Source organism: Melozone crissalis, unplaced genomic scaffold (assembly GCF_028551555.1).
Source record: "Melozone crissalis strain CALT ecotype California unplaced genomic scaffold, PUWL_Pcris_2 ptg000006l_1, whole genome shotgun sequence".
NCBI lineage: Eukaryota > Metazoa > Chordata > Aves > Passeriformes > Passerellidae > Melozone > Melozone crissalis.
In genome coordinates, this window is record NW_026535784.1 from 50,911,757 (window position 1) to 50,935,850 (window position 24,094).

The 24,094-nt window shown below is 38.7% G+C and overlaps 1 protein-coding gene across 4 annotated transcripts in view; it reads left to right on the forward strand.

Moving 5' to 3' along the window:
• MAPK10 (mitogen-activated protein kinase 10) overlaps positions 1-24,094 on the forward strand; it is a 140,282-nt gene that overhangs the window by 33,100 nt on the left and 83,088 nt on the right. For 3 of the 4 annotated variants that reach the window (XM_054296077.1, XM_054296079.1, XM_054296078.1), the window contains exon 3: positions 17,178-17,334. In XM_054296077.1, coding sequence (XP_054152052.1) covers positions 17,178-17,334 — 157 coding nt within the window. Of the gene's footprint in view, positions 1-17,177; positions 17,335-24,094 lie in introns of those variants that run through there. The other variant, XM_054296080.1, reaches the window with a different exon arrangement.

Genomic DNA, 24,094 nt, shown 5'->3' on the forward strand with positions numbered 1-24,094 from the left:
GCACAAACATGTTAGGCAGAGGGGTCAATGGGAATGTTCTGTGCACAGAGCCATGCTAATATAAGTAGTTGCTTATTTTGTCTTTGCTAAAGCTCATGCCTGAACTTAGCACCCCAAATTTCCTTTGGCTCAAATGTGAGATATAGAAACTGATATTCTGTGAACTACATCCAGTCCTGTAAAATGATGATTAACATTTGGCAAAATTCCACATTTTGGGACAGAGGAGGTAGCTTTGGGGCAAAAATGGTAAAAAAAATTGGGCAACAGGAAAGGAAGAATAGTTATGAGGTGGCAGAGGAATAGAAACAGAGTTCCACTTTTGTTTAGGATGGTGAATAAAATGTCCTTGCATGAAGAATAAAATTTTTTTCAAGCTAGAATTTATCATCTTAGGATAACAGCTGAAATAGTGAAAGGACCATTTTGAAAGGATGTTCTGAAAATAATTACTATCATTTGCTTCAAATCCTTTAATAACATGAAAAGCAGACAATTTCTGTTTCTATTCCTGTTAACAAAGAAGAATTTACTTTTTGATGCATTGAAAACATCCTTGCATTTTGATGATAGTGAAAAACCATTTCCATAGCAGCATTGTGACTCCCTGTCATTTGAGTATGAAGGCTTGGTTCTGGAATTCAATTAAAGAGGAAGAACCAGCAACTCCTGTAAATTCATTAAAATAAAGATGGAGTCATTAAGGACATGATAGGATATCTTTGTCTGGGACTGGGAGAAAGATTTCAATATTTCTAAGCAAGTAGAAATGTCATTAAGAAGGGACATCTGCCTACTTTTGTAATGGACTTAAGAGAATCTAGGAAGAATGCCAGGAAGGACAAACTGTTGCACAAACAGGCTCAGCTACAGGAATACAGCTCTGTAGTAAAGTCAGACCAATTAATTCTTTAAGGCATCCACCAACGCACATCAAAGGTTACAAGCTGGGCAGTAGTCAGAGAAATGGAAAATATTGCCACCTATTTTTTAATACTTTAAACTGAAAATCTATGAACACTTGAATGACAAGAAGAAAGAAAAACCCAAAATAAATTATTTGAAGGAAGACCCTCTATTTTTGCGTTTCTCATTCATTCTGCATTTAGACATTTGACATGTTTTTTGATGAATGCACTTATCTGAGTGATGAGAAACAGTTTCAGTTATAATATGCTGCAAATAATATCCTTCTCCTTCCAGTCCTATTCCCTTCTTCTTATGGCATTTTACAGATATTCTTTTCCCAATGGATCAGACTTCTTCACTACAATGGAACGCTCTTTCTGTTGTATTCCTGTAATTTTTACAGTTTGTTGTTTTCTGTCCAATAAGTGTTATCTATCTGCAGTTATCTATCTGACTCCCTGGTATGGAACACTCATAAGCTGCTCTGGGACTTTGTGGACCAGAGTGATGTGCAGAAATAGAAAAATATTTTTTTATGTTGCATCTCTGGTCTGGTTTCTGGTACAAGAGTATCTGCAGTTCACAGTCAATTCCCTAAACCATGGCTTATTAAATGCTTTAACTGGTGGGTAACAACCATCCCAAAGAAGGAGGGACCTGAAAAAGTTCAAGTTTAAGAAAATGTTTCTGCCCCAAAGCTCAAAGTGGGATTTTTTTTCTGTGTCAAAGGGATTTTCTGTGTTTAAGGGATTACTGAATTAGGACCACTTTGGTTGGTTTGATGTGCATTTAGACTATCTGAGCTGCCATTTTTGAAGGTCGCATTTGTTACAGGGCCTTCGGGCCACTTCCAGAATTAACTAACAGATTATGACACTCAGGAGAGTTCATTTCATTTAAAACAATGTAGCATGCAAAAATTTGTCCAGCCCTCTTATGAAACTGGTGAACTTGTACTTTACAGAAGGTCTTTGGCATTTTGTTTAGCAAAACAATTGTCCCCCCTTTACTATCCTCACTTCCATTAAATTAATAATATGGGATAAGGGGTATTATAGACACAGATATTAAAACTTCCTCCTTTGTGATGTTTTTTCATACCAAGTGGTCTCTTTTTTCTCCTTAGGATTAAAAGATTAATCTTATCAATGCAGTCAGGGATCATACATTGTTTTGGCATGCCAGTAAAACCCATTGATTTTCTGGCAGGTATGAGATGTACAGAAGGCCAGTTGAGTTGATTTTTCTCCTAATTAGATTGCTTTTGAATAGCTGCATGTAATATTGTACAAGAGTGGAAGAACAAATCAGCCAGCCTTTAACTGCCTAAACTATTTAACTGCCTAAAATTCCTAAACTCTAGGGAGAGGGCAAAAAAAAAAAAAAAAAGCGTGTTTGTACCAGATATATTATTTCCCTGAGCAAGAAGAGGTAGATAAGTGCTGTTTTAAGATTTTATCAGTTTCAGCTTTGAAAAGTCCCATGTTCCAGAAACAAAGTTTTAAGTTTATAAAGTCACTTTGACAATCAGCTGCTTAGTGCTGAGGTTCTGCTGCAGTGCTGTATTTGCAGAATGCTGGTGACATTATCTGTGCTGCACAAGACACAAATATAAAGGGAATTTCTGCTCCAGTGAACTCTCATTCCAGAAAGCAGACACAAAGGAGGCCTCAACTTGCTGTGCATCCCAGAGAAAGGAGGTGATTGTAGAAATAATTCCATGTCATTAAATAATTTCTGGAAGGCTTCCCTTACTGCTTTTAATTTTTAGTGATTTGGGTTGGCAGCTGCAATTTACAAATTTGCTTGGCAACATCCAGGAGTTTTTCGAAGTGGTTTCGATAACCTCTGGCAGGGAGCAGAAGAGAATTCACTTTTTTTGGAACAAGTTTATGGCTTCTTACTTTTGATTGTTTCTTACTTCTAATAGTCATGTTGAAGTGTGGCTTTCCTTGCCTGGTGGCTCAGATTTTTTTACTCTAGTGTCAGTTCTTCAAGCTGTTGAAGGTATATTTCAATTCAATGTCCAGATTGTTGGAAAGCTGAAGGACAAACAGTTCACTGAAAGAAGTCCAGTTCATTTTTTTCTACTTGTACAGAATTGTGCTTTCACTGCTTTTGACAAATTATGGGATTGCGACAACTGCAGGCTTGTGACTACTCTTTGCTCTAGGGTTTGTGGTAGGAACAATGGGAGATAAATATAAGCTTGGAGGACAAAGATGTGCAACACCCAGCATGAAATGGACATTGGTTATCTGTCTGGATTGCTGGTAAAAAATAGTGCAGCTTCACAAAAACGAGCTCTAGGGAAAAAAGGCTGTGATATGGGAGTGCCAAGCTTCTCTGGAGAAGGATGGATAGGAAGGGTCAGGACAGACCACTTTTCTCTTAGGTTTTATTGTGTATGAAATTATTAAATTATTAAAACAGACTTCAAAAATTAGAATCTACATTTTACAGCTGGAGTTATTGAAGTGAATAATGAAATAAAACCTTGATTGTTTTATGTTTCACTCATGAAGAACTTGGGATCTTAATGGGGCTCATTGATGGGCAGAAAACTGGTGAAACTCAGTGAGCACTCTGGTGCTTGTTGAATGTGATTGTTGCTGGAAGTTTCTAATCATAGAGGAGCAGAGAAATGATCTACAAAGAAAGCCCACGTGGGAACAGTAGTGGCTTACTTGTAGTTTGAATATTACTCAGTCTCCTGTGCTGCAGCAAACTGAAATTATCAGAAATTAGGTGCTCTCAAAAGAGGTAACAGGCTGGAAAAAACTGCAGCCAGCAAGGAGACAGAAAGTGATCTTCAAGCTTCAAAATTAAGAAAAGCTTTGTTTCAGAAAGAGGGTTGTAGTCATCTACATATACCTAGAACACCAAAGCATACAATAGTTAAATGAAAGTATAGTATTTTTTTCACTTAAAGGTTATAGAGGCATTTTCCAGGAAGCTTTCTGGTGCACATAAATTTGTTGACACATCAGCATGCCCAAAATTGATATTTTTAACAGTTTCACACTGTGTGTCTCCAGAAGTTCCTTTATAGTTCATGGAAGCATGCAAGAGGGTGGAAAAATACTTAAAATAAAAAAATGCTGTATCATTGGCTTTAATAGAAAGACACACACAGAAGTATGTTTAAAGAAGCACGATAAGAAACATTGCAATAAAAGAAATGCAGAATTTGGGAATTGGGGATGCTGGCAATACAAAGGTATTTCTGGAAAATGTGCTTGTACCATTAAGGAGACAAATATTTTCTCAGGGTTTGGTGAGTAGTCAGGTTTGAGAGGTGGAGAGGGGGATTCAGGGACCTCTAAAGAATCCTTCCATTTGCTTTGTTTAATTTTAGAAATTAATTAAGAAAATCATACTATTAATAATTTTCTTCATTAATAGTAGACCTTGAAGAGACTTTCTTTTGAAAAAAAAAAGAAACTATAAAATTATTTACCTTTTCTGTTGTTTTATGGAAGAAAGGATTCTTTTTTAAAAAAAACAAAACTTCTTTTTTCTTGTCTGCCAGTTCACTGAGAGCTTAACACTACTCAGTATGGGAACACTCATAATTTACCTTATATTTCATTGGATTTGTGATTTATGGCTGTGTTTTGGTATTGCAGGCTATAGCTCTGGCTGATGGGCAACTCATACCAACCAAAGTGTCTGATGTGAAGGCAGCAGCTGGGGAGATCTTGCTACTAATGACCTTCAGCTTGTTAAACCAGTTGGCTTACTAAGTTGGGAAGTCTGACAGTGAATTTGTGCAGGTTTGTGGGATGAGGAGAAATGGGAGTGAGCTTTGCAGCTCAGCATCTGAAAGGTCCCATGTTTTCTCAAGAAAGCATTGACCTCTCTTCTTGATCATTGTGGCAAAAGTAGGAGTTGGTATCATCAACAGCAATAACAATTGTGCAATAATTAAGCATTAAAAACAAAGTATATTTATCTATTGTTGATTCAACTGAGTTATAGTTCAGCTTTTTTTTCTATTGTGATTGTTTCATGTTTGCTCTTTACTGTTGTACAACTTAGTGCCATTTTGGACAACAGCTCTGTGGGGCACAGATCGTGTGTTTTTGGTTGTGGTGGCTCTAGAAAAACTGCTGGTGTAGCATTTGCCACTGGTGGCAGTGAGGTTGGAGCATCAGCTGCTGATGCTCACAGTTTTTCCACCAAAGTTTATCTGCTGTATGTATTGTAGTTAGGGGACTCCCATGATTGTGACTGTACTTTAAGCATTTTCTTTGCTTTTTGCAAAAGGGTGGATGTATTTCCCCAAAAAGCGTTCTGTTCTGAGCGAGTCAGTGCTGTAGTGGTCTTCTGCTTGTAATCCAGGCTGGCAACTGTGCCAAAGTTCTTGGCAGTACTTCGGAAAGATAGCATTTATATTTAAGGAAGGTGATGCATTGTGAAAGCTGTCATGTTGTGTTGTGCTGATGGAGGAGCCAACTGGAATTACTGAGACAGAGCTCTCTTCAATCATTATAACCTGTGATTTCTGAACTGAAAATGAAAAGCTTTTTTTTTTTTTTAAAGGTAGTGAAAATGCCTCTTTAGGTACTTTGAGGCAACAGATGCTGCAAATACTACAAACACTGCTCATTGAATGTTTCATACATAGGGAGTTTTGTCTAAATATGTCAACTGTTAGAACAGTTACGAGTTAAGTTTTGTCCAGGAACATAAACTCGTGGAAAGAGATGTAAAAATAACTGACTATGGTGCATGGTTTCTAGGTCAACCCGTTATATTTTTGACTGACCTGCCTTTTTTTACTGAATGCAATCTAAAATAAATTTCTTGGCTATAGAAAACAATCTGATTTTAGCCTTACAGTTGGCAGTCTTGTCCTTCAGGTCTTCATTTCTTCTGATCTTGGTTACATTGCTATGTATGAAGAGATCCTATCCAAGTGGCAGGGTTGAATGTGATGGGATGCCTTTGGAAATGTTTGGCAGGTAATGGGATAGATAGATAACCAACACTAATTTCACGGCGTTTTACCTGCCTGCAAGTCACGTGTGGATGAGAATTGGATGGGAAGTGGGATCAGGCATGATAGGTCCTTTACTGTGACATTGGAGACACCAGAGGAGGCTGCTCAGAGAAGCTGTGGCTGCCCCATCCCTGGAAGTGTTCAAGGCCAGGCTGGATGGGGCTGAACAGGCTGAACACCAGGTCTGGTGAGATGTGTCTCTGCCAGTGGCTGGGGTGTTGGAACAAGATAATCTTTAAGATTGTGACTTGTGAGTTCTAAGGCAATTCATGCACTGACTTAGAGAGGCCCTCAAACAAAGAGCAACTACGTGGAAATGCAACCTTGCTCTGTAGTGCTTTCCTTTTAATTATTCCCAAAACTCACTCATTGTTCTGAGGAGTAAAAATGTGAGAATTAAATCTTTTTGAGCATGTACAAGGTCACAGCACATCTACAAAAGCAGTTTCTATGTCAGTCAGTCTTCATGTGCTACCACAGATCACAAACTGGTACAAGTAACTACATAAAGGAGAGTCTGTGAAATGAACTGAGAGGAGACCAGAATTATGACCAAAGCTAAATGAAATGTGAGCTAGTAGGTTCACTTTGATACTTCATCTTTTGGATAGCCTGCTTCTTTTCTTATGCAAATTAACTTTTCAAAGGGTGGAAGAGGAAAAGAGGATCTTCAGGAAGCACTAGAATTCACTCATATTTCTCCACCTGTGCTTCATGCAGACACTGGCAGCAAGAGGCTGATCTAGTATTTAACTGTGTCTAGTTACGTTATTAGACTCTGAAATCATTAAAAGAAAACTTAATAAAGATTCCTTTGAGACTGAAAAAGTGGCTTAGAAATGCAACTTTGAAAATCATCAGAGGCAGACATTTTTATCTAACCTGCATGTGATTTGTTTGTGGTGGCATAGGGCTTTTTTGGGGATGCCAGGTCAGTGATGTGGAACTGGGCTTTGGCTCAAACATCCAGCAGTAAAAACCTGTTTGGTAAACCTAACTTGGGGTCTTGGTTTGTGGGCATCCAAGGCAACTGGATATGCTGCTGTTTCTTGTGATCTCATGGCTGCACTGCAGCACCTACTTTCAGTAATTGCTTTAAACTGTTTTATTTTGCATTTTAAACTCTAGAACCCTGATGAAAGAAAAAGTAAGTAAAGCATAATAATCTCAATCTGGGACATTGTCAAAGGTCTATATAAATAAAGGTGTATATAAATATGCTTGGTAAGAACATATTACATATTTCATTATATGATCTTATTGTGAGTATATATAGTTAATAAAAGCTGAGATCATGGTCCTGACATGACAGTTAAGGGCCTAGAAGAAATAAATAAGCAAATAACAAATAGTTCACCATAAAAATTTGACTAGCTACCTGTTTTCAGCAGCAGTTTACAGACAGTGCAGGAGGACAGAGGCCCACCAGATGGCTTTGCCATTGCTCCTGTGCCTAGAGAAGCATGCTGGCTTCTCCCACAGCAGCAGGACTCAGCCTCCATCTATTCACAGTATCACAAGAGCAATGGCAAGTGCCAGAGTTGAAACACTTTTCCATTCCTCTATGGCATCCCTTCTTTTCCTCTGGTGATTAACTGGGACAACGACCTAGTGCTGCAGCTCACTCAGTAATGCCACACTGATTTATGTTAACATGTTAATAACCAGAAGTTTCTAATTTATTTTACTTTTGCTTCAACTTACACAGCTTTGACTAAAATTTGTTGATTGGTCTTAGATCTTATGTAATATTTAAGTGGTGATAAGTTCCTCTTAAAATGACAACGTTTTTGAAGTAGTGAAATAAGGATGCTTTACCTTAAATTTCAGTTTATCAGTTAAGCAATTTTCAGTTTGATATCTTGGATTTGTTACACAAAGTACTTCAGCATATCCATCAGGGAAGTAGAATGGTCCAGACTAATTACTTTGCTGAATCTGGACTGTAAAACACAACCAAAAGCTATTAGGCTGGCGCCATAAATATGAGACCTTTATTGCAAAGCAGAACACCTTTTAATGAAATAAGCCAAAGCCCAGTGAAATCAGTGGAAAGATATATATTGACTGCAATAACTCACTACCAGAAAAAATGTCAACTGCCGTAATTTTTTTGAGATTGCATATGTGTTGTATAATCAGAAATGAAGTTACTGAACTGGCATAAAAAATTGCTCCTAAGATTGAAGCTTCCAGATGGATCATAGAAATCTTCTCTGAAATGAGAGTAAGAAATCTTGTGGTTTTTATAAATAATGTAATCCAAAGACAAGATGCCACTGATATTTGGGAAATGGGGGTCAACAAATGCTGTCAGTATCTGTACATGAAGTTTTGTCTTATTTTGAGCCACTGCTAGCTAGTTTTTTCTGAATGTGAATGCCTTTTGGGAGATATTCTGTATCTTCTCCAGGCTGAAACTGTGGATATTAATTACTTGCCTTTTAATTAGTACTATTTGGCTTTGTTTGAAAACTTAGTTTCATGGTGACCCATTTTGTACTTTCTTTACTAAACATGCTGAACTGTAGCCTCTATGAAAACCTGAAGTAATTGCAGAGACTTTTCCTTTTGGAGTTGGGAGCAGCCTGTATTTCTACTGCTTCCCTTTATCTGTGTCTAGTTGCATTCTTTTCATTTTTTTCGCTGCATTCTTTTCAGACTCCGTTGTTGTGCTGGTCTTGCTTATAGTGGATTTTTTTGGATGGAAAAGAAATGTCACCTAACAGATACATTTGTATCCATGCAGATTCTATTTAGTACTTTGATTGTGCAAATATTTTATCCAATTAGATGATTAATGTTTTAATGTTGCAGTATTACTGTCCATTTCTGTTGAATAGACAAGTTAGTTTGGTGTTGATAAGAGTAAAATATTGAAACAATGATCTGCCTTTTTTCCCCCATTTTCTTCTATGCCTAGTCATTGCAGATACCATTGCATTTTCAAAATATTTAGGTACATTGATTTTGTTGATCTTACTTTGCCTATTTTATTTTTTCTTTTACTATTTGTTAATATTTTTTTTCTTAATATTTGTCTTTTCCCTTTTTTTTTTCCTTTTTTACACAATTGCCAGTTATGCAAACTATGTATCCATGTATGAAGTGCAGGGAAAAGCAAATTATTGTGAAGTATCTACAAACTTTAGCTAGACTATGTGATATACTAAACTGGCTATTTCCTTTATTCAGTACTTGTTCATTGTAAGTTTGCACTGTAGCCAGTGCAGGTTTATAGTGTATGTGCAACTGGTCCTAAATCAGCCAGTTTGGGTGCTGGGAAGGGTAAAGTCCCAACAGTGTGGGACTCTGTGAACTGCACTAAAAATGGGTTGATCCCCAGCTGGTGCTGCTCCTGCTGCATGCTACCATGGCTATTTTAGGAGGTGAACTTGTGGTGATCCTTGTGGGTCACTTCCATGTCAGGATATTCTGTGATTCCATGATTTATTAGCAGTGCTCACAAACCTATTGTGGGAATGAGGCTTGCTCTCAGTATTGCAACAGGTAGTGTGAGACCTGAGACCTGACTTTAGACATTGATAACAAAAATTTGCTGTCCTCTGATATCGATGCAGGGCGTCCCCATCGGAGGGAATAACGTGCTCTGACTCCACGACTCCAGAAGGCTGAACAATGCTTTATTAAGCTAGGTTACATTACACTAATACTATATTAAAACTATACTGAAGAGATACTATACTAAAGAATTCTAAAGAAAAACCTGTAACTGTCTTCAGACAGTGACGACACAGCTTTGATCCAATTGGCCAATCAATCCAAACAACCATCAGCAGAGTCCAATTAACAAACCACTCTCAGGAAACAATTTCCATAATACATTCCACATGTGCCAAACAACAGGAGCAGCAAGTAGAGAAAAGAATTGTTTTCTCTTCTCTCTCTGAGCTTCTCAAGGAAAAATCCTGGGAGAGAGAATGATGTCTCTGTCTGTTCAGAGAATGTGAATAGCACACTCTGAGACCTGAAGGCATTTGGGTTTTGTGTCCAGGTCCAGTACAAAACAAAGAGCCAAGCCATCAGACTGTCCTTTATAAAGGGGGTTGGCTCTCATGTCCTTATTAATCTGTCCCTAAACTTCACAATGTCCTCTAGTGTGACATATACAATTGTAGCACTGGCAGTTTTCAGACAGGATTTTAATGAAGGGGCTTGTTTTGTTTTGAATTATTTGATGAGCACTAATGCATCAAGAATGTGCATATCTGACAATACACAGTGATGCAGGACACAGACCCATGCTTGCTCTCTGTCAGAGAGGTTTTTGAATATCTGACCATTTAATGTGCTCCATTGCACTGCAGAGGATGTAGAAAAGCTGTAGGTTCAGTTTCAGCATGAGTGATCTAGCAGTATATATAGAAAAGTAGCTGTAAATCCAGGAAAGATATTAAAGTAACTATTCCTTCAAATTTGAGGAAAAATGCTAACTGAATTCTTCCTGTGCACCTCAGTAAATTTTCAGAGTGCCTTTCTAATATGTTTATTTTTGGAAATGCCATTGAGCCAATTACTGTAGTTATTCCAGCCTGCCTATAGACCTCCTTATACTTGATTTTGCACAGTAGGTAAAGAAATGAGAATTTCATGATAAGTTTTTCAACTCACCATCTCCATGTTGCCAAGACTGATGGTATTCCAGAGCTGGTGGTGCCTCTGAATTTTTCTTCAGGGAACAATTGCATATGAGTCCTGTCTCTGAATGCTGTCATTTTCAGCATACCCTGTCTGCAGCTGGTGATGAGTGGATGTTGGAGGTTCTTGCAAAGGCAGCAGTATCTCCTGGCTGTTCATTCTGTGAGCTCCTTGAATATACCTTGTCTGAAAAGCAGTGCTGAAGAGCACTTCAGAGAAGGTCGACGGAATCAAACATAGGATTGTGTACACTTGTCACAGTTGCAGAAATCTGAGTAACTATGCAAAGACACATGCTTGCAAGGACTGCTGCATGATAATGAATCTGTACACACCTGAGCTTTTCTTTATGTGAATTTCACTTAGAATTTGTGGTGCGTTTTGCCAGCTGAGGGAATCCCAGATGTTGCATTGCTGGCAAGTAGTGCTGCTGCTTTGTGCTGCTGTGAGTTTCAGGAGGGACAAGAAATCAACATGGCACGTGTGAGATGAAATAATTTCAGATGAAGGATATAAGAGAACTCTGGGTGCTGTAAGTAGAGACAACATTTGTCTGACAGTGAAACCTGTGGGGTGGCATTTCTGAAGTCTGTCACAGTGGTAGACACTGAGCTAGGGGTGACATGAAATGAGAAGCAGGGCCCTATTGTGGTGTTTTCATGATCTAAAGCCACATTCACATTTGTAATTACATCAGATGGCTCTCTCTCCTTAAGGCATCATCTTTCTTGAAGAAGAAGGTATTTTCACAGTATTTTCCTACATAAAGCTGGCTGTAGGGGAGTAGTTTGCCTGTTCATAACTTATTTAGTGTGAGGAGAAATGAAGGAATCTCAGTTCAGTCAAGGTACTTAAACAGAGGTTTTCCTCCAAGATAAGACCACTGCTGATTGGTCTGTGAATGTTGAAAGAGAGAAAAAACTGAAGGAACTGGAGGGAATTGTAGTTTATCCCAGGCTGTATACTTGTGACTTCTGACACAGGGTCTATATAAATATAAGGTGGGATGTTCCTGAAGTGCAGAGGCACAGTGGTGCATACTCAATGTGGTGTGTCAGTCATTAGGACTGTGAATACAACTGCAGGCCTGTGAGGAGGGGCTCATTAGTGGAACAGAGTGAATTTTGGTACTCAGAAAGGAAACATGTTCCTTCCTCAGCAGATAATTGCATGCCTTTCAGGTGTGGAAGTATAGGAAACCTTAAAAAGTTTTGTCAACCTCATGACTTAGACTATGCTATGACAATGACATGTCCTGACCTATAGGACTTCAGGCAGCTTGAATACTGAAGCAATATCAAATTTTTTGATTATGTATATTTTTTCTGATACTAAGTCCTTTGTACTTAGACCTTGGTTTCCTTTCTTCCCTTTGAAGCTGACAGACAGTACCAAAAATAATTCTTTTTTTCTGCCCTCACTTCTGGTGAGGTCCTTCAGTCTGTCAGGCCATTCTTTTTCAAGAGCACATGTAGGAATCCAAGGTTTATGCTGTTTTTGTAAGTTCATTTAAAAATCTCAAACAAACCAACCAAAGAAAGAAATGTAGTAAAATACACTTTTTTCAGAAATTAACCTCTCCACCCCAGTTTCCCTTATTTTTTCTCCTTAGTGAAAAGTGATTGAATTATTTTTAAAAGAAAGATTTGTCTGTCCAAAACCAGACCACGTATTCTCAGCCCAAAACTAAGGTATGTGATTGCCTCTTAGAAATCAAACCAAATACAATATTTAATAAGCTTTTACATCTCTATTTTTTACTGCATTCAAATCTTGTACTGGTTTATAAACATGACCTATTGATGTTGTCAAGAATAGCTTCCAAAAATTTTGTCCAATCTTTATTCTTAATAGCTCTTGTATAACCTGCATTACCCAGTGCTTCATAGTTTCTCTAGGTCAGAGTAATTCAGAATTATATCTGACACCCACTTTGCAGTAATTTTACCAGATGTAATGGTTGTGACAAAAAGAATTCTACTGTGAAACTCTGCATAGTGATAGAAGTACCTAACTGCTTCAAAGCAGTGTGTTTCGAAATAGGCTGGTTTAGGCAATGCCATAGAAAGAAAGCAAAGAGTCCATCTCTCTCTCTTTTTCTCTTCTCCCTTTTGCCCTTCTGCCCCAGCCATCAGCTGTTAAAAGTGTTCCAGTCTTCATCTTAAGTCAGTGCCATTCAGTGTTTACTCAGTGAGCAGTGAATGATTTGGATTCATTAGAAGCAACTTCTTGCAGAGGGCTTGCATTATTGTACGCATGAGAGGTAACAGGGGCAAGTGTGGCAGCAGGAATTCATACCTGTAGTGCAATGAGGAAAAGAAATCATAATTAAACAGTCAAACAGTAATGAACTTATTTCCCTCAGTGGTGTTAATTTTTTGCATATATTCACAGTTCAATTTGTGTGGTTGAAAACCACTGCTTTGTTGCCCTGGCTGACAAGAAATATGTTGGCTAGGACGGGATTTTTCTTGGGCCAGCATTTGGGAGGACAATTAGATGGACAGTGTACAAGTTGTATTCTAATCAGTTGTTGCAGCGTCAACTGAAAAGTTGTCTAGAGGAACTGGGTGTCAATTCTTACTACTGAAAATGGTTTACGCTTTTTATGCAAGTCTTTTCTTTGCACTTTTTCAGCATTCTGTGTCAGGTGGTCATGTTTGCATAAAAACAAACACGTTGAAATCTCTTGTTAGAGAGGGTCTCTGATACACTGGGGCAATTTCTGGCGAAATAAAATCCTCTCCTGTATGCCAGTGCCCTGCAGTTGCTCCTTCACTCGTGCAATTTTTTCTCAAATTCAGCCAAGAAGATTTTAGTAGCACAACAGCACAACCCCCCCCCCCACACACACACTTGTATGTATTCATAAGGGTTGCAGTAGATTTATACACTGGCTAGATTTTAAAAAATGTTTGCTGTGCAGTGCTCATGGTCACAGTGTAGATGAGATATGGTCTGTGTTTTGGCTCTGCATTACACCAAGCTGACCCTTAGTTAATGCTGCAGAATTTTATGTCAGTGGAAATTTCTCTCAGCAGATTAATTCTCCACCCTGCTGGCATACCTTTACTGGGACTCTTTAACTCTTGTATGGTGATTCAGCCTTCATTAGCAGTGACTGACACCAGCCACCAATGAACCTGCTTTTCCTCCCACTGCAGGAATTACTAGAGTTTCCTTTAAAGACTGGTGCTATAGGAAGGCATCTTTTCAAGACAAGAAACTATTTGAATTTATGGCCACACGTTGGTTAAATGAGTTCATGCCTAGGTCTGCCTTTCATTTTTCATGTACTCAGAAATCATGAGTTGAAGTTGCAAGAGATTACTGGATCATTCAGTTTTTAAATGAAAAATGTTTGCATGATCTTTCTTTTTTGACCTTCTGAATAGTATTCTATTCTATTGAATATGTTCTTTGTTGCCTTTCGGCAACTATGAGGAAGAGAAACATCCTTTAAATGAAAGATAAAATTCTTAATCTGAAGCTTTGAGAAAAGCAACAAATGCCATTGGACTTTGTGATACCAAAGGCTTGTCAGCAATAGCTGTAGTAGACATAGGAGAAGTGAGCAAAGGCTGGCCCTGCTGGGCAGTGGATCATGGCCTTTGGAGGACAGCACACAGCTGAAGTTGGAAGGGCTACACCGTGCTATGGATTTAAGCAAATAATTAAAGCATTTGTTTTGCTGAGGATTATTTACAATTGCAACAGAACTCTGCTGCTTTGCTGGTAGTGCTGGCCTTCCCATTAGAGCCTCGAAATTTATCTAAGGAAGGCTTGTGATAAATTTTGTGGAGTTGCAAGGCCACATACCTTTTCTCCTTTTCCCCTTCTCCTCTTCCAACTCAGTGTAGAATTCCTGCACATTCAGTTTCCATCCTGTCAGCAGCAAGAGCTGCTTTGTGCCCTGCTGGCTCTGTTATGTCTTTTGAGAAGTTCTGCTTCAGGAGCTGTCTCTTCCATTCCCAGGAATGGAAGTGCTTCTGCTGTGAAGCTGGTGTAGTGTACAAATAATTTTATTTTTATCTTCATTGAAATGCAGCTGGGACTAGGTATGAATGCACTAAAAGGTCTTGGAAATGGAAACATCTTTCTGTGGCTGGTATAATGTGCCTTTCTCATTGAGAGTTGGAGGCATCCATCTTGCTTTTTAAACATCCTATTCATTATTGCTGCTTCTGTGAATTTCATTTGTACATCTCTTTCAACATTTGACTGATAAACTGCATCCTGCTTAACAATAGGAGAGATTTAGTTTTTATGTCATCATTGAATGTTATTCAGGAATGATTAGCTATTGAACAACACATGCTGGCCAGACTAGGAAAAGATCTGATGATCTTCTCTAACCATTCAAGGATTGCAGGTAAGCTCTGTGTACCAAAAAACCCCAAGCCCCCAAAATCCCAAACATTGCACTCCGTGCTCAGAGTTTTGCTCTCAGTTTGACAGCAGATGCTGCCTGGTTCTTTATGTCTGAAGACAATTTTACTGAATTAGATAGGCTTCATTTCTGAATTTCATTGACATGTTAAGATTAGTCCAGAGTTTATGCCCTTTCTGCAACCCAGTAGAATTGTTTGATTGGTAGTTCATGGCTGTTAATTTGGGGGAAATTCTGTTCTACATACAACAGATGGATGTATGTCTCATAGGAGAATGGGCCATTTTACAATTTACAGATTAGGTTGTTCTGCAATAATGTGGGATTAGTAACCCACAAATATGACTTTATTTGTCTTCTAGTGTATCTTTGAGGTAGGCACTTCTCTTTAAAGTCAACCAGCACCGTTTTAATTGAGCAGCTTTCAGGTATTGTTTGGATTATACAGAGCTATAATTATAATAATACACACTGTAAAAGAAACAGGCAAATGCTAAAAGTTCATTGAGCTCTTCTGATCAGGTTGATTAGACCTGTTTCATCAGATTATGGTAATTCAAATGCAGTGGCTGTTTAAGATATTTGGCATGTGTAGAGCAACTGACACAAGAGGATACTAAACACACAGGCTCTTCATTAACAGATAAAACTCTCAGACTTTCTGGAGGAAAACATCATGGGAGTGGTCATAAACCCTGATTAACTTTTCTACCAGCAATTAAATTGGTGTATAAATTTGCTGTGAATTCTTTCATATCTTTGTGAGCCTTGCACACTATTGAGCACTGTTCTGCTGATGCTACAGATTTTATTCTTTCTAAACAGGAATTCTCCACTGACTGTAATGTAAATTGCAAGGACATGTTGCATTGTGAAGAACAAGTTATGAAAATATCTGTCAGAAATAATTACAGTTGATCCTGCTGTCAGGCAGGAATATAGATTGGATAATTTACTGGTGTCTTCCTCAGCAGTGTTTTTTATAGCTCTGTTATCCGGAATATTAGAATCTAAAATCACTTGTAAGGAGGATAAAAAAAGGAAAGGAAAAGTTATTGATCTTCTTTTCTACTCTTGACTTTGCCTGATGGTTTGTGGCACGGGCTTACTTGTGCATGACTGTGTAGAAAGCAGAGTATGATCATTGATACTGTTTTTTGAAGATGCAGAGGCTCTTGATTGTACATATCCTGTTTTTCAAGGGTGTCCTAAAGGCCTCAAACAACTGTTTGCTCCTTTTGAAGTTTGTATCCTAAATCAGATGTGGCACATAGTACAAGCCTTTGTAGGGACCTAAGGACACCTGGAGGTAAATATGCCCTGTGATGGTCTGAAGGGTGTATTTTGCCAAGTCGTCCATGCAAGTGACATTTAAGGATCCTGCAGAGTGAGTAAGTGGGAGAAGCTCAAGGCTATTGATTGCCCTTGTCCTCCCTCCCCTGCTCTATAGATTATGAGACCTGCTACTGTTGTTCAGGACAACAAGGCAAAAGAGAAAGATGGAAATGTATAGTTGGCAGGTGGGTTGGTAAACAGCTCTTGTAATTTCATGACTTTGGTAGAAATTGAAGTGTCAGTATTATTCCTAAAGAGTGGGCAGCAATACATCTTTCTAATGTACCCTCTCCTCCCAGATATGCAGCTGATAAGATTTTATTGATTTCCTCCCTTAAATTTCTACTCCTGATTACTTCAACACTGATGTTTTGGTGGTTTTAATTTACCTCTCCTCAGAAAGTTTCTTTATTTCTCCAGGTCAGGAGTAGTCCTTTTCACAAAAGCCTTCACATAAGCCTGCAGAAAGAAGATGCAGGATGTGGACTCCTTAAACTTGTCTAATGGCACATTTAAGGAATAATGTATTTCTTGTTTATTTGCCTTTTGAAGAGCTCTCTATACCTAAAGGCCCATAGCAACAGAAATGTTCTCTGCCACTGACAGGTGTCTGCCTATCACAAAGCATCATAGTGATCTCCAGGCTTTTTTAATCCAACAGACTATGGCAGTGCATGAAAGGACTGACCTTGGAAAAGCTGCACTGGGTTTAAAAAAACCCAGCTACTCTAATGAGAGAAAATGGACTACTTGGTATCTGTGCTGTTTTAACCTGGAGCATGTTAAAAAATGGAGCAAACAATCCCGAAATGAGCTAACTGACCCAACTGAGACCAGCTGAGGCTTCCTTAACCCTGCCTGTGTTTAACTCCTTTGCAGCTGTCTTCCACTGGGACAGAGGTGGAACTTGGACAGACCGCGTGTGCTGAGCAGTGCTCCCCAGATCTGCAGCTCTCCCCAGGAAGACCGGAGAACAATTGCAAGTGTGCCACCTGGACAAAATGTAAAACTTTGCTGTCAGACTGTCCTATCCCTGGTAAGGCATCTAAGGCCACCTGATTACTGATGAAAACAAACTTAATAGAAAGGAAAATAACCTGTAAAATCAGGGGACTACTAGGACATGTTACATGTTTGTGAAATGTTTGCATTAGGCTGTGATGGGCATACTGTAAAAATTGCATGCAAAGTAATGGGAAGAAAACGAGTGCTGGAAAAGAAACACTTTCTAAAGGTGTTCTGTTGGTTGGTTTTAGATATTGTTTTCAGTCTGCCTCCTCTGAGGGAGAGCTGGTTGTGACCGTAGATTCATTTATGCAGAATGCCTGTATCTGTTAGGACAGAGCAGGTTCTGATTTGTCCTGTCAATGAATCCTGGAAAAAATATTTAATGAAAATATATAGGTGTAGATGACAGCTCTAAGCCTGGACACAATGGGGAGGCAGACCTGACCTATTTAGCTGCATATCTTACAGTGACATTTCACCACTAAATCTAATTCTAATATTATTTCTCTTCTGTAAGAATGACTGTGCAGCTGTGGATCCTATGCAAAGCCTTATGCACATATTTACCTCTGTGGTCTAGAGAATATTGCACATGCTCATATTCCCTTTAGGCCTGTATTTATTTTTTTTCCCAAAATCAAGGTCTCAATACACTTGTAAAATTCTCTGTGTAGTACTAAGTAGAACAATAATGTAAATGTTAATATAAAAGATGAGTTAGCAGTACCCAATACAATGTGACTGTTCTTAGGTCATCTTTGAATGCCCATGCATTAATAAAAGATGATTAATTGTTATAATGTGCTAAAACACTAAGAAGGACTAAAGATAGTTCCGAATGACATTCTGTGTTAAATTAATTTGCTAAGCAAGGCTGAGAACAGCTGCAGAAAATCACAAAGCATTCTTGTATCTTATGTAGCCTAATTTTTTTTCGCCTCAGTGAGTGATTTACTTAAATTTAACTTGTTTGGGGTTTTTTGTGGTCCTTTTAGTTTGATAAACATAGCCAATTAAATTCATGATAGGATGTGACTGGGTAAACTCAGTTTCCGAGGAACTGATCCTACTGGAGGTACAACTGTTGGCTGCATGTTAAGTGAATGCACAGGAAATTGGAATAAATGAGGGTTTTAATGTTTGAACTTAAAGCTCTTCTTCAACATTTATGATTTTATGACTCTATTTCCATTTCTGAGTCCCCAGTATGTCATGTTAAGATGACCTGCCATTGAACAATGCTTGGCTGTTGCTGGAGAGGAGGTGCTGGTGCTGTTCCAGCTGTTCTGCCTGGAATCCCTCTCAGCCCAGCTTAGGAGCACCAGTGCAGAGCCTGTACCAGGATTAATTTTGATGGGAACAGCATTGTCATGATGATGTTGAGGTCTGTTCATACCTGTCTAGGAGAGGTTGGAGAAGAGACAGAACTGCTCATGAATCTGTGTTGTGGAAGAGTTGATGGCAACTCAAAATGCAAGACAGACCCACGCTGAACTTAATAAGACTTTGATGTTCTGACTAGATTATTACAAGAAAAAACCTTTTTTACCTTTTTACTTTGTGTCTAGTGAAACCTTGCTCAGTACCAGGGTTCTCTAACATTCCCAGCAACAAGCCAACAGCAAGAAGTCACTGAAATTGCGGAGCTGGCAGTTTATGGCTAAAGACAGGAGGATTAAGGCTGAAGCATGCAGGCTCCATGCCTCCCCAGAAGTAATTTCTTGTACATTTTGGTAGTTTCTATGTGCTTAATAGAAGAAAAAAATGAGTCCTCTTCTCTGAGACCATAGTCTCTGTTGGCTAGATGCACAGGGCTTACATTTCCAAGGAGGTCAGTATTTACATAGTTTAGATGTGAAAAAACACTGAACTTCTTATCATACATGGCTCAGAATATCTTAAAGTGTGCAGAAGGTGTGCAAATTCTTTATGTCTTAGAACTGAGGATAAAAAGCACACTTCACCACAGGAACATTTTCAATATGCTGTACTGGATACTGAGATCCTGTCATTCACAAAATCTGTATCTATTTCACATACCTAGTCTGCCAAACCTGTTCCATTCAGTTTAGAATTTTTTTGAGTTTCTTGAGACACAAATTTACATGGTCAGAGTATAACAATATTCTTGAACCTTCTTTTTTTCAAAGTTAGTATCTTCAGCTGTAAATTCTGAAGACATGCTACCTGCAGATAAAATGTTGCTGTTAATCAGAGAGCCTGAGAGATTGTGAGAGGAAACTGAAATCAAGCACAGTTTTTGGGCAGAACTGAGGTAGGCTCAGTTGCAACTCAGAGTAATCTGCTGAAATTATTTCCTCTTGTTCTTTCAAATAATGTGTTTTATTTGAATTACATAGCATGGGGCACTGAGCCCCTGTGTGAGCAAACTAAAGACAGCTGGCACAAGGGATTAATAGTGATGCTTCTTTATTGCAGATGTTTGGCCCTGTAATTTAGAGAAATAGGCCACAGTTATGAGAAGGAGAACAGGGCAGCATTTCCCCTGCTGTTCTGTTGAGGCCAATTAGTGGCATTTCTCCTGATTGAGTTTCAATTTTGGAAAGTGTTTCAACAGTTTTGTTTGTATTGTGTATAATGTACATACCTACGTGTATTTGTGGAAAATCAATAGTAGTATAAAATGCCTGCCTTCAGTTTTCACCCCTTTTGTGTAAATCAGGGATGAAATGTTTTTATAAAATTGTGTCTCACCAGATGTCTGCTGCAAGGAATTTGTTGAACTCATTAAATATCATAGAGGACAAGCCACCCATAAATTCGCTCAAATGAATTCATGAACAGTTAAACTACTAAAACCTGATTTTCTCTGTGTTTCTTGCTCCTGATTAATTACACTTCCAAAAGTGATTCAGTGTTGAGGGACGAACAGACAAGCTTTATTCCATTAGGGGAAAAAAAAGAAAAATTAAAACTTTCATCCTGCTTAGCAATGTGTGCAGAAACGGCAGAGTTTACCCTGAGGTGCTGCAGGACAGGAGCTGTCTCAGCCTGCCCAGTTTACAGTGCAGTGTCACCCACAGGTCCCCTCCTTCACTGGAATTGCACTGGTTCCATGTGGCACCTTCCTTCACTGGAATTGCACTGGTTCCATGTGGCACCTCCCTTCACTGGAATTGCACTGGTTCCATGTGGCACCTTCCTTCACTGGAATTGCACTGGTTCCATGTGGCACCTCCCTTCACTGGAATTGCACTGGTTCCATGTGGCACCTTCCTTCACTGGAATTGCACTGGTTCCATGTGGCACCTTTTGGATGAGCTCTGCTGAAAGGCAGGAGGGCTGGTGCAACTCACAGAAGGGTTTGTTAGGTTACAAATGGCAGCTGGATATAAAGTTTGGAACTAGAAAACAGCAGTGAAGGTTAACCAGATTTCAGGCATCTTATGGTGACCAGTCTGGCCAGTCCTTATTTATTGTTGTAAGTGCCCAAAGTGTTATTATATTAAAGATCTTTTCATAATGCAAACAGATCTAATGAAAGTTGATTTTTTTTTTCTTTCTTCTGCTTTATAAAGGTGCAGCATACATTTAGAACTCTACTTTTAAGCAGGTTTATTCGTGGTGGTCAGCTCAGGCCAAAAAAAGCCAGAAGACCCTTTTAGTGTTAGCCACAACTAAAACCTAAGCAAAACCCTCTGACTTCCAACAAAAAACAAAGGAAAGATTTACAAACAAAATGTATTGAGAAAGTAGCATCTGCTTTGATAAACAATGCATTTTGCAAGATTGTTATTCAAGCTGATGGGCTATTGAGATTTAAAAATAAAATTTTAAAGAATGTAATATTATAAAACTCCTTCTTGTGAGGTCTGAATCTGGTGTAAGATTTTATTTTTTGTTTGTTTTTAATGCTCCAGCTTGTGTATTGCTAGTTGTAGGTACTTATATTACACAAAATCTCAGCCTTCTTCTTTGTCATGCCCTAAAGAAGAGCATTGAAGACAAAGAGGATCAGGGGGACACAGAATGATGGATAGAGAGTCTTTGTACTCATGAAGAGAGGCAGGGGCATGGTTACTTTTATAGCTTTATTTACAAGGGCTTTAAAGGCTCATCCTGCTTCAGAAACATTATATTCCTTTTCCTGTATCCCATCATCATTCACAAATGTCTGCCCAGCTTAAGTTAAAACTCCCTGCCATTCAGAAGAACATGAAATCTGTTATTATTCATGTATCCGTTTGATTTCCCACCAAAACCCAGAAATGTGTTGTAGGGAAAAAAAGATTATAGAAATGCAAGATTTCACAGAGAAATATATCAGTTTATTCAGCTGCTCATTTCTACTCCAATATGTTTGGATTTGAAAAGGAAATGCAAAAAAAGAAAGCACTTGGTTATACAAGCAAAATTGGATTTTGTTCCTTTGTTTCTGGGAAGCAAGGATGGGTTTCTCTTAAGTCTTCCTTGACAGAAACACAGTCTTCCTTAACTTTTGTTTTGTTTAGGAATTTGACCTTTCTTATTTATATTAATTTTCAGTAGGTGGATTAAGGCCAGGCATCCAAGCCACTATTCCTGCCTGAGTGAAGATATAATTTATTTTCCAGTGCCTTTGTTTTATTATCTGTCAAATGTTTGTGGAGGAACTCCTGAGGTCTATACAAAAGAACCTATTTCTGTAAAACATTTATATCCTATTTTTGCATGGTGCAGCATACTTGGAGAGGGGAGAGGTCTAAAATGTGTGGGTTTATCACCAGGTTTGCAGTAAACAGTCAGTTACCTTGGAAATACATTCACTATGCACATTATTGCAAGGAGTTTATGTAGCCTAGGGTGTGAAAGCTATCCTGTAGTCTACAGGAGGCTGGAAACCATGTGAAGAAAATTTCTTGTCTAAATTCAGCTATTTTTCATGGACAGAGAGTTATTTTTGTGCCAAGCAGCTTTGTGGCATTCATTGCATGTTGCAGTAGCTCACCCTACCATTTTGAAATGGAGAAGAGGAATCAATCAGCTGTTTCACAGTGGGATAATGCCTTGCAACTGATGTCAGGTCAGTTGGATTTAAGTTGATTTATCTCATGTTTAGTGTCTATGGGAGCTGGAAATGATATCGGAAAACACTTAGGCTCAGTCATATCTGATTCTCTGAGCATCTGTTCTTGTTGAGGAGGCAGGCTCAAACTAACTTGTGATACAGGGAATTAGTGCCCTTCAGTGCAGTGCTTTCAGCTTGGCACTGAAAAGCAGGCAGCAGAGCTGGCTGGTTGGGCTTTCTGGATGTGTGGCCTTTGCGAGGTTCAAGAGAACAAGGAAATGTATGAATATATTTTTTTATATTTATGTCACAGATATGTTTTATGAAAAAGCCTTTCCTTAGGATTTTTTCTCCTGAGAAGCTGAGAGGCCTCAGGAACAAAGTGTAAACAATGATTATCTGCTGCTGTGGAATGCAGCAGGTGGATCTGTGATTGGTCTCATCTGGTTGTTTCTAATTAATGGCCAATCACAGTCCAGCTGTCCGGACTGTCTTGGTCAGTCACAAGATTTTGTTATCATTCTTTTTCTATTCTTAGCTAGCCTTCTGATGGAATCCTTTCTTCTATTATTTTAGTATAGTTTTAATATAATATATCTCATAAAGTAATAAATCAAGCCTTCTGAAACATGGAGTCAACATTCTCATCTCTTCCCTCATCCTAAGACCCCTGCAAACACCATCACATATTTATGTGTTTTATGTATACATGTTTTTAATAATATTTCATACCTGTTTAGAGGTCTAGAAGATAGCAACAGAGTTAAAGTAAGCAAGGTGCTGTAGCTTCTGCCCAGTTCAGGAGAGTTTACATTTGTAGTTGAGGTATAAAAGTAGGAGGAGGTGACTTCAGCTCCCCTTATATTTGCTGGTCTGTCACTCACTCAAACAAAAAAAAAGGCAATTGCCTTCTAGTGGTGTGTAATTCCTTGCCTGCTGCAAGAAAAGAGCTCAGTGTAATTGGGATTTTAGTGGCCAACAGATGTTCTAGGGACAGAAAACGATCCCCTGCTGAGCCCTTGATAAAGGCTGCCACTCCAAAAAAAATCAAAACCAAAAATGGTAAAGCCCTGAAACCTTAATCCCAAACTCCAGAGCTCTGGCATATGACCGAGTTCTACTTTTTTTCATTCATGTTTACATTTTAGTTTAGGACAGTGACTGCCAGTGCTCCAGTGGATTGTGCAGGGGCTGTGTTACGCTTTATGAGCATGGGCCTCCACTGAGACTAATGCAAAGCTGCACTGTCCCCATGGGAGCTCTGGGAAGCATTTATGCCTTGGGCACACACACTAAATGCTTGGGATTTTCCTAGAACAAAAAGGGCATTTGGGTTTACATGTCCCTTAAGAGCTTTCTCTTCTTCAGATAACCATGAGCATTATGAGCACATGTAAGGGGTGTGATTATTATTGCTACTGATCTGATGGCTTGTGTGCATGAAGCTTTGCAGGATGTGCAGTGTTTGTGCACTCCAAGCTTGTAATCTGACTGGGATTGGTGTCAGGCAGATGGGTTAATGATTTATAGGGAATATAACTAATCGAGTTGAAAGGCATTAGGGCAAAATGAAGGATATTTATCTTGCTATTTTCTTGTGAGCCTAATGAAAGCTTGGACATTGGACATCAGAAGGTTTCTAGCTGTGGATGAGCTCTGGTAATTGAGTCACAGCTGAAAAAGAAGCCAAAATCATAGGAAGAACAAGCTATGGATTGTAGCATTTTAAAAATGACAAAAGAAGGTTCTAAAAAGAAGAACCTGAGAATTATTCTTGCAC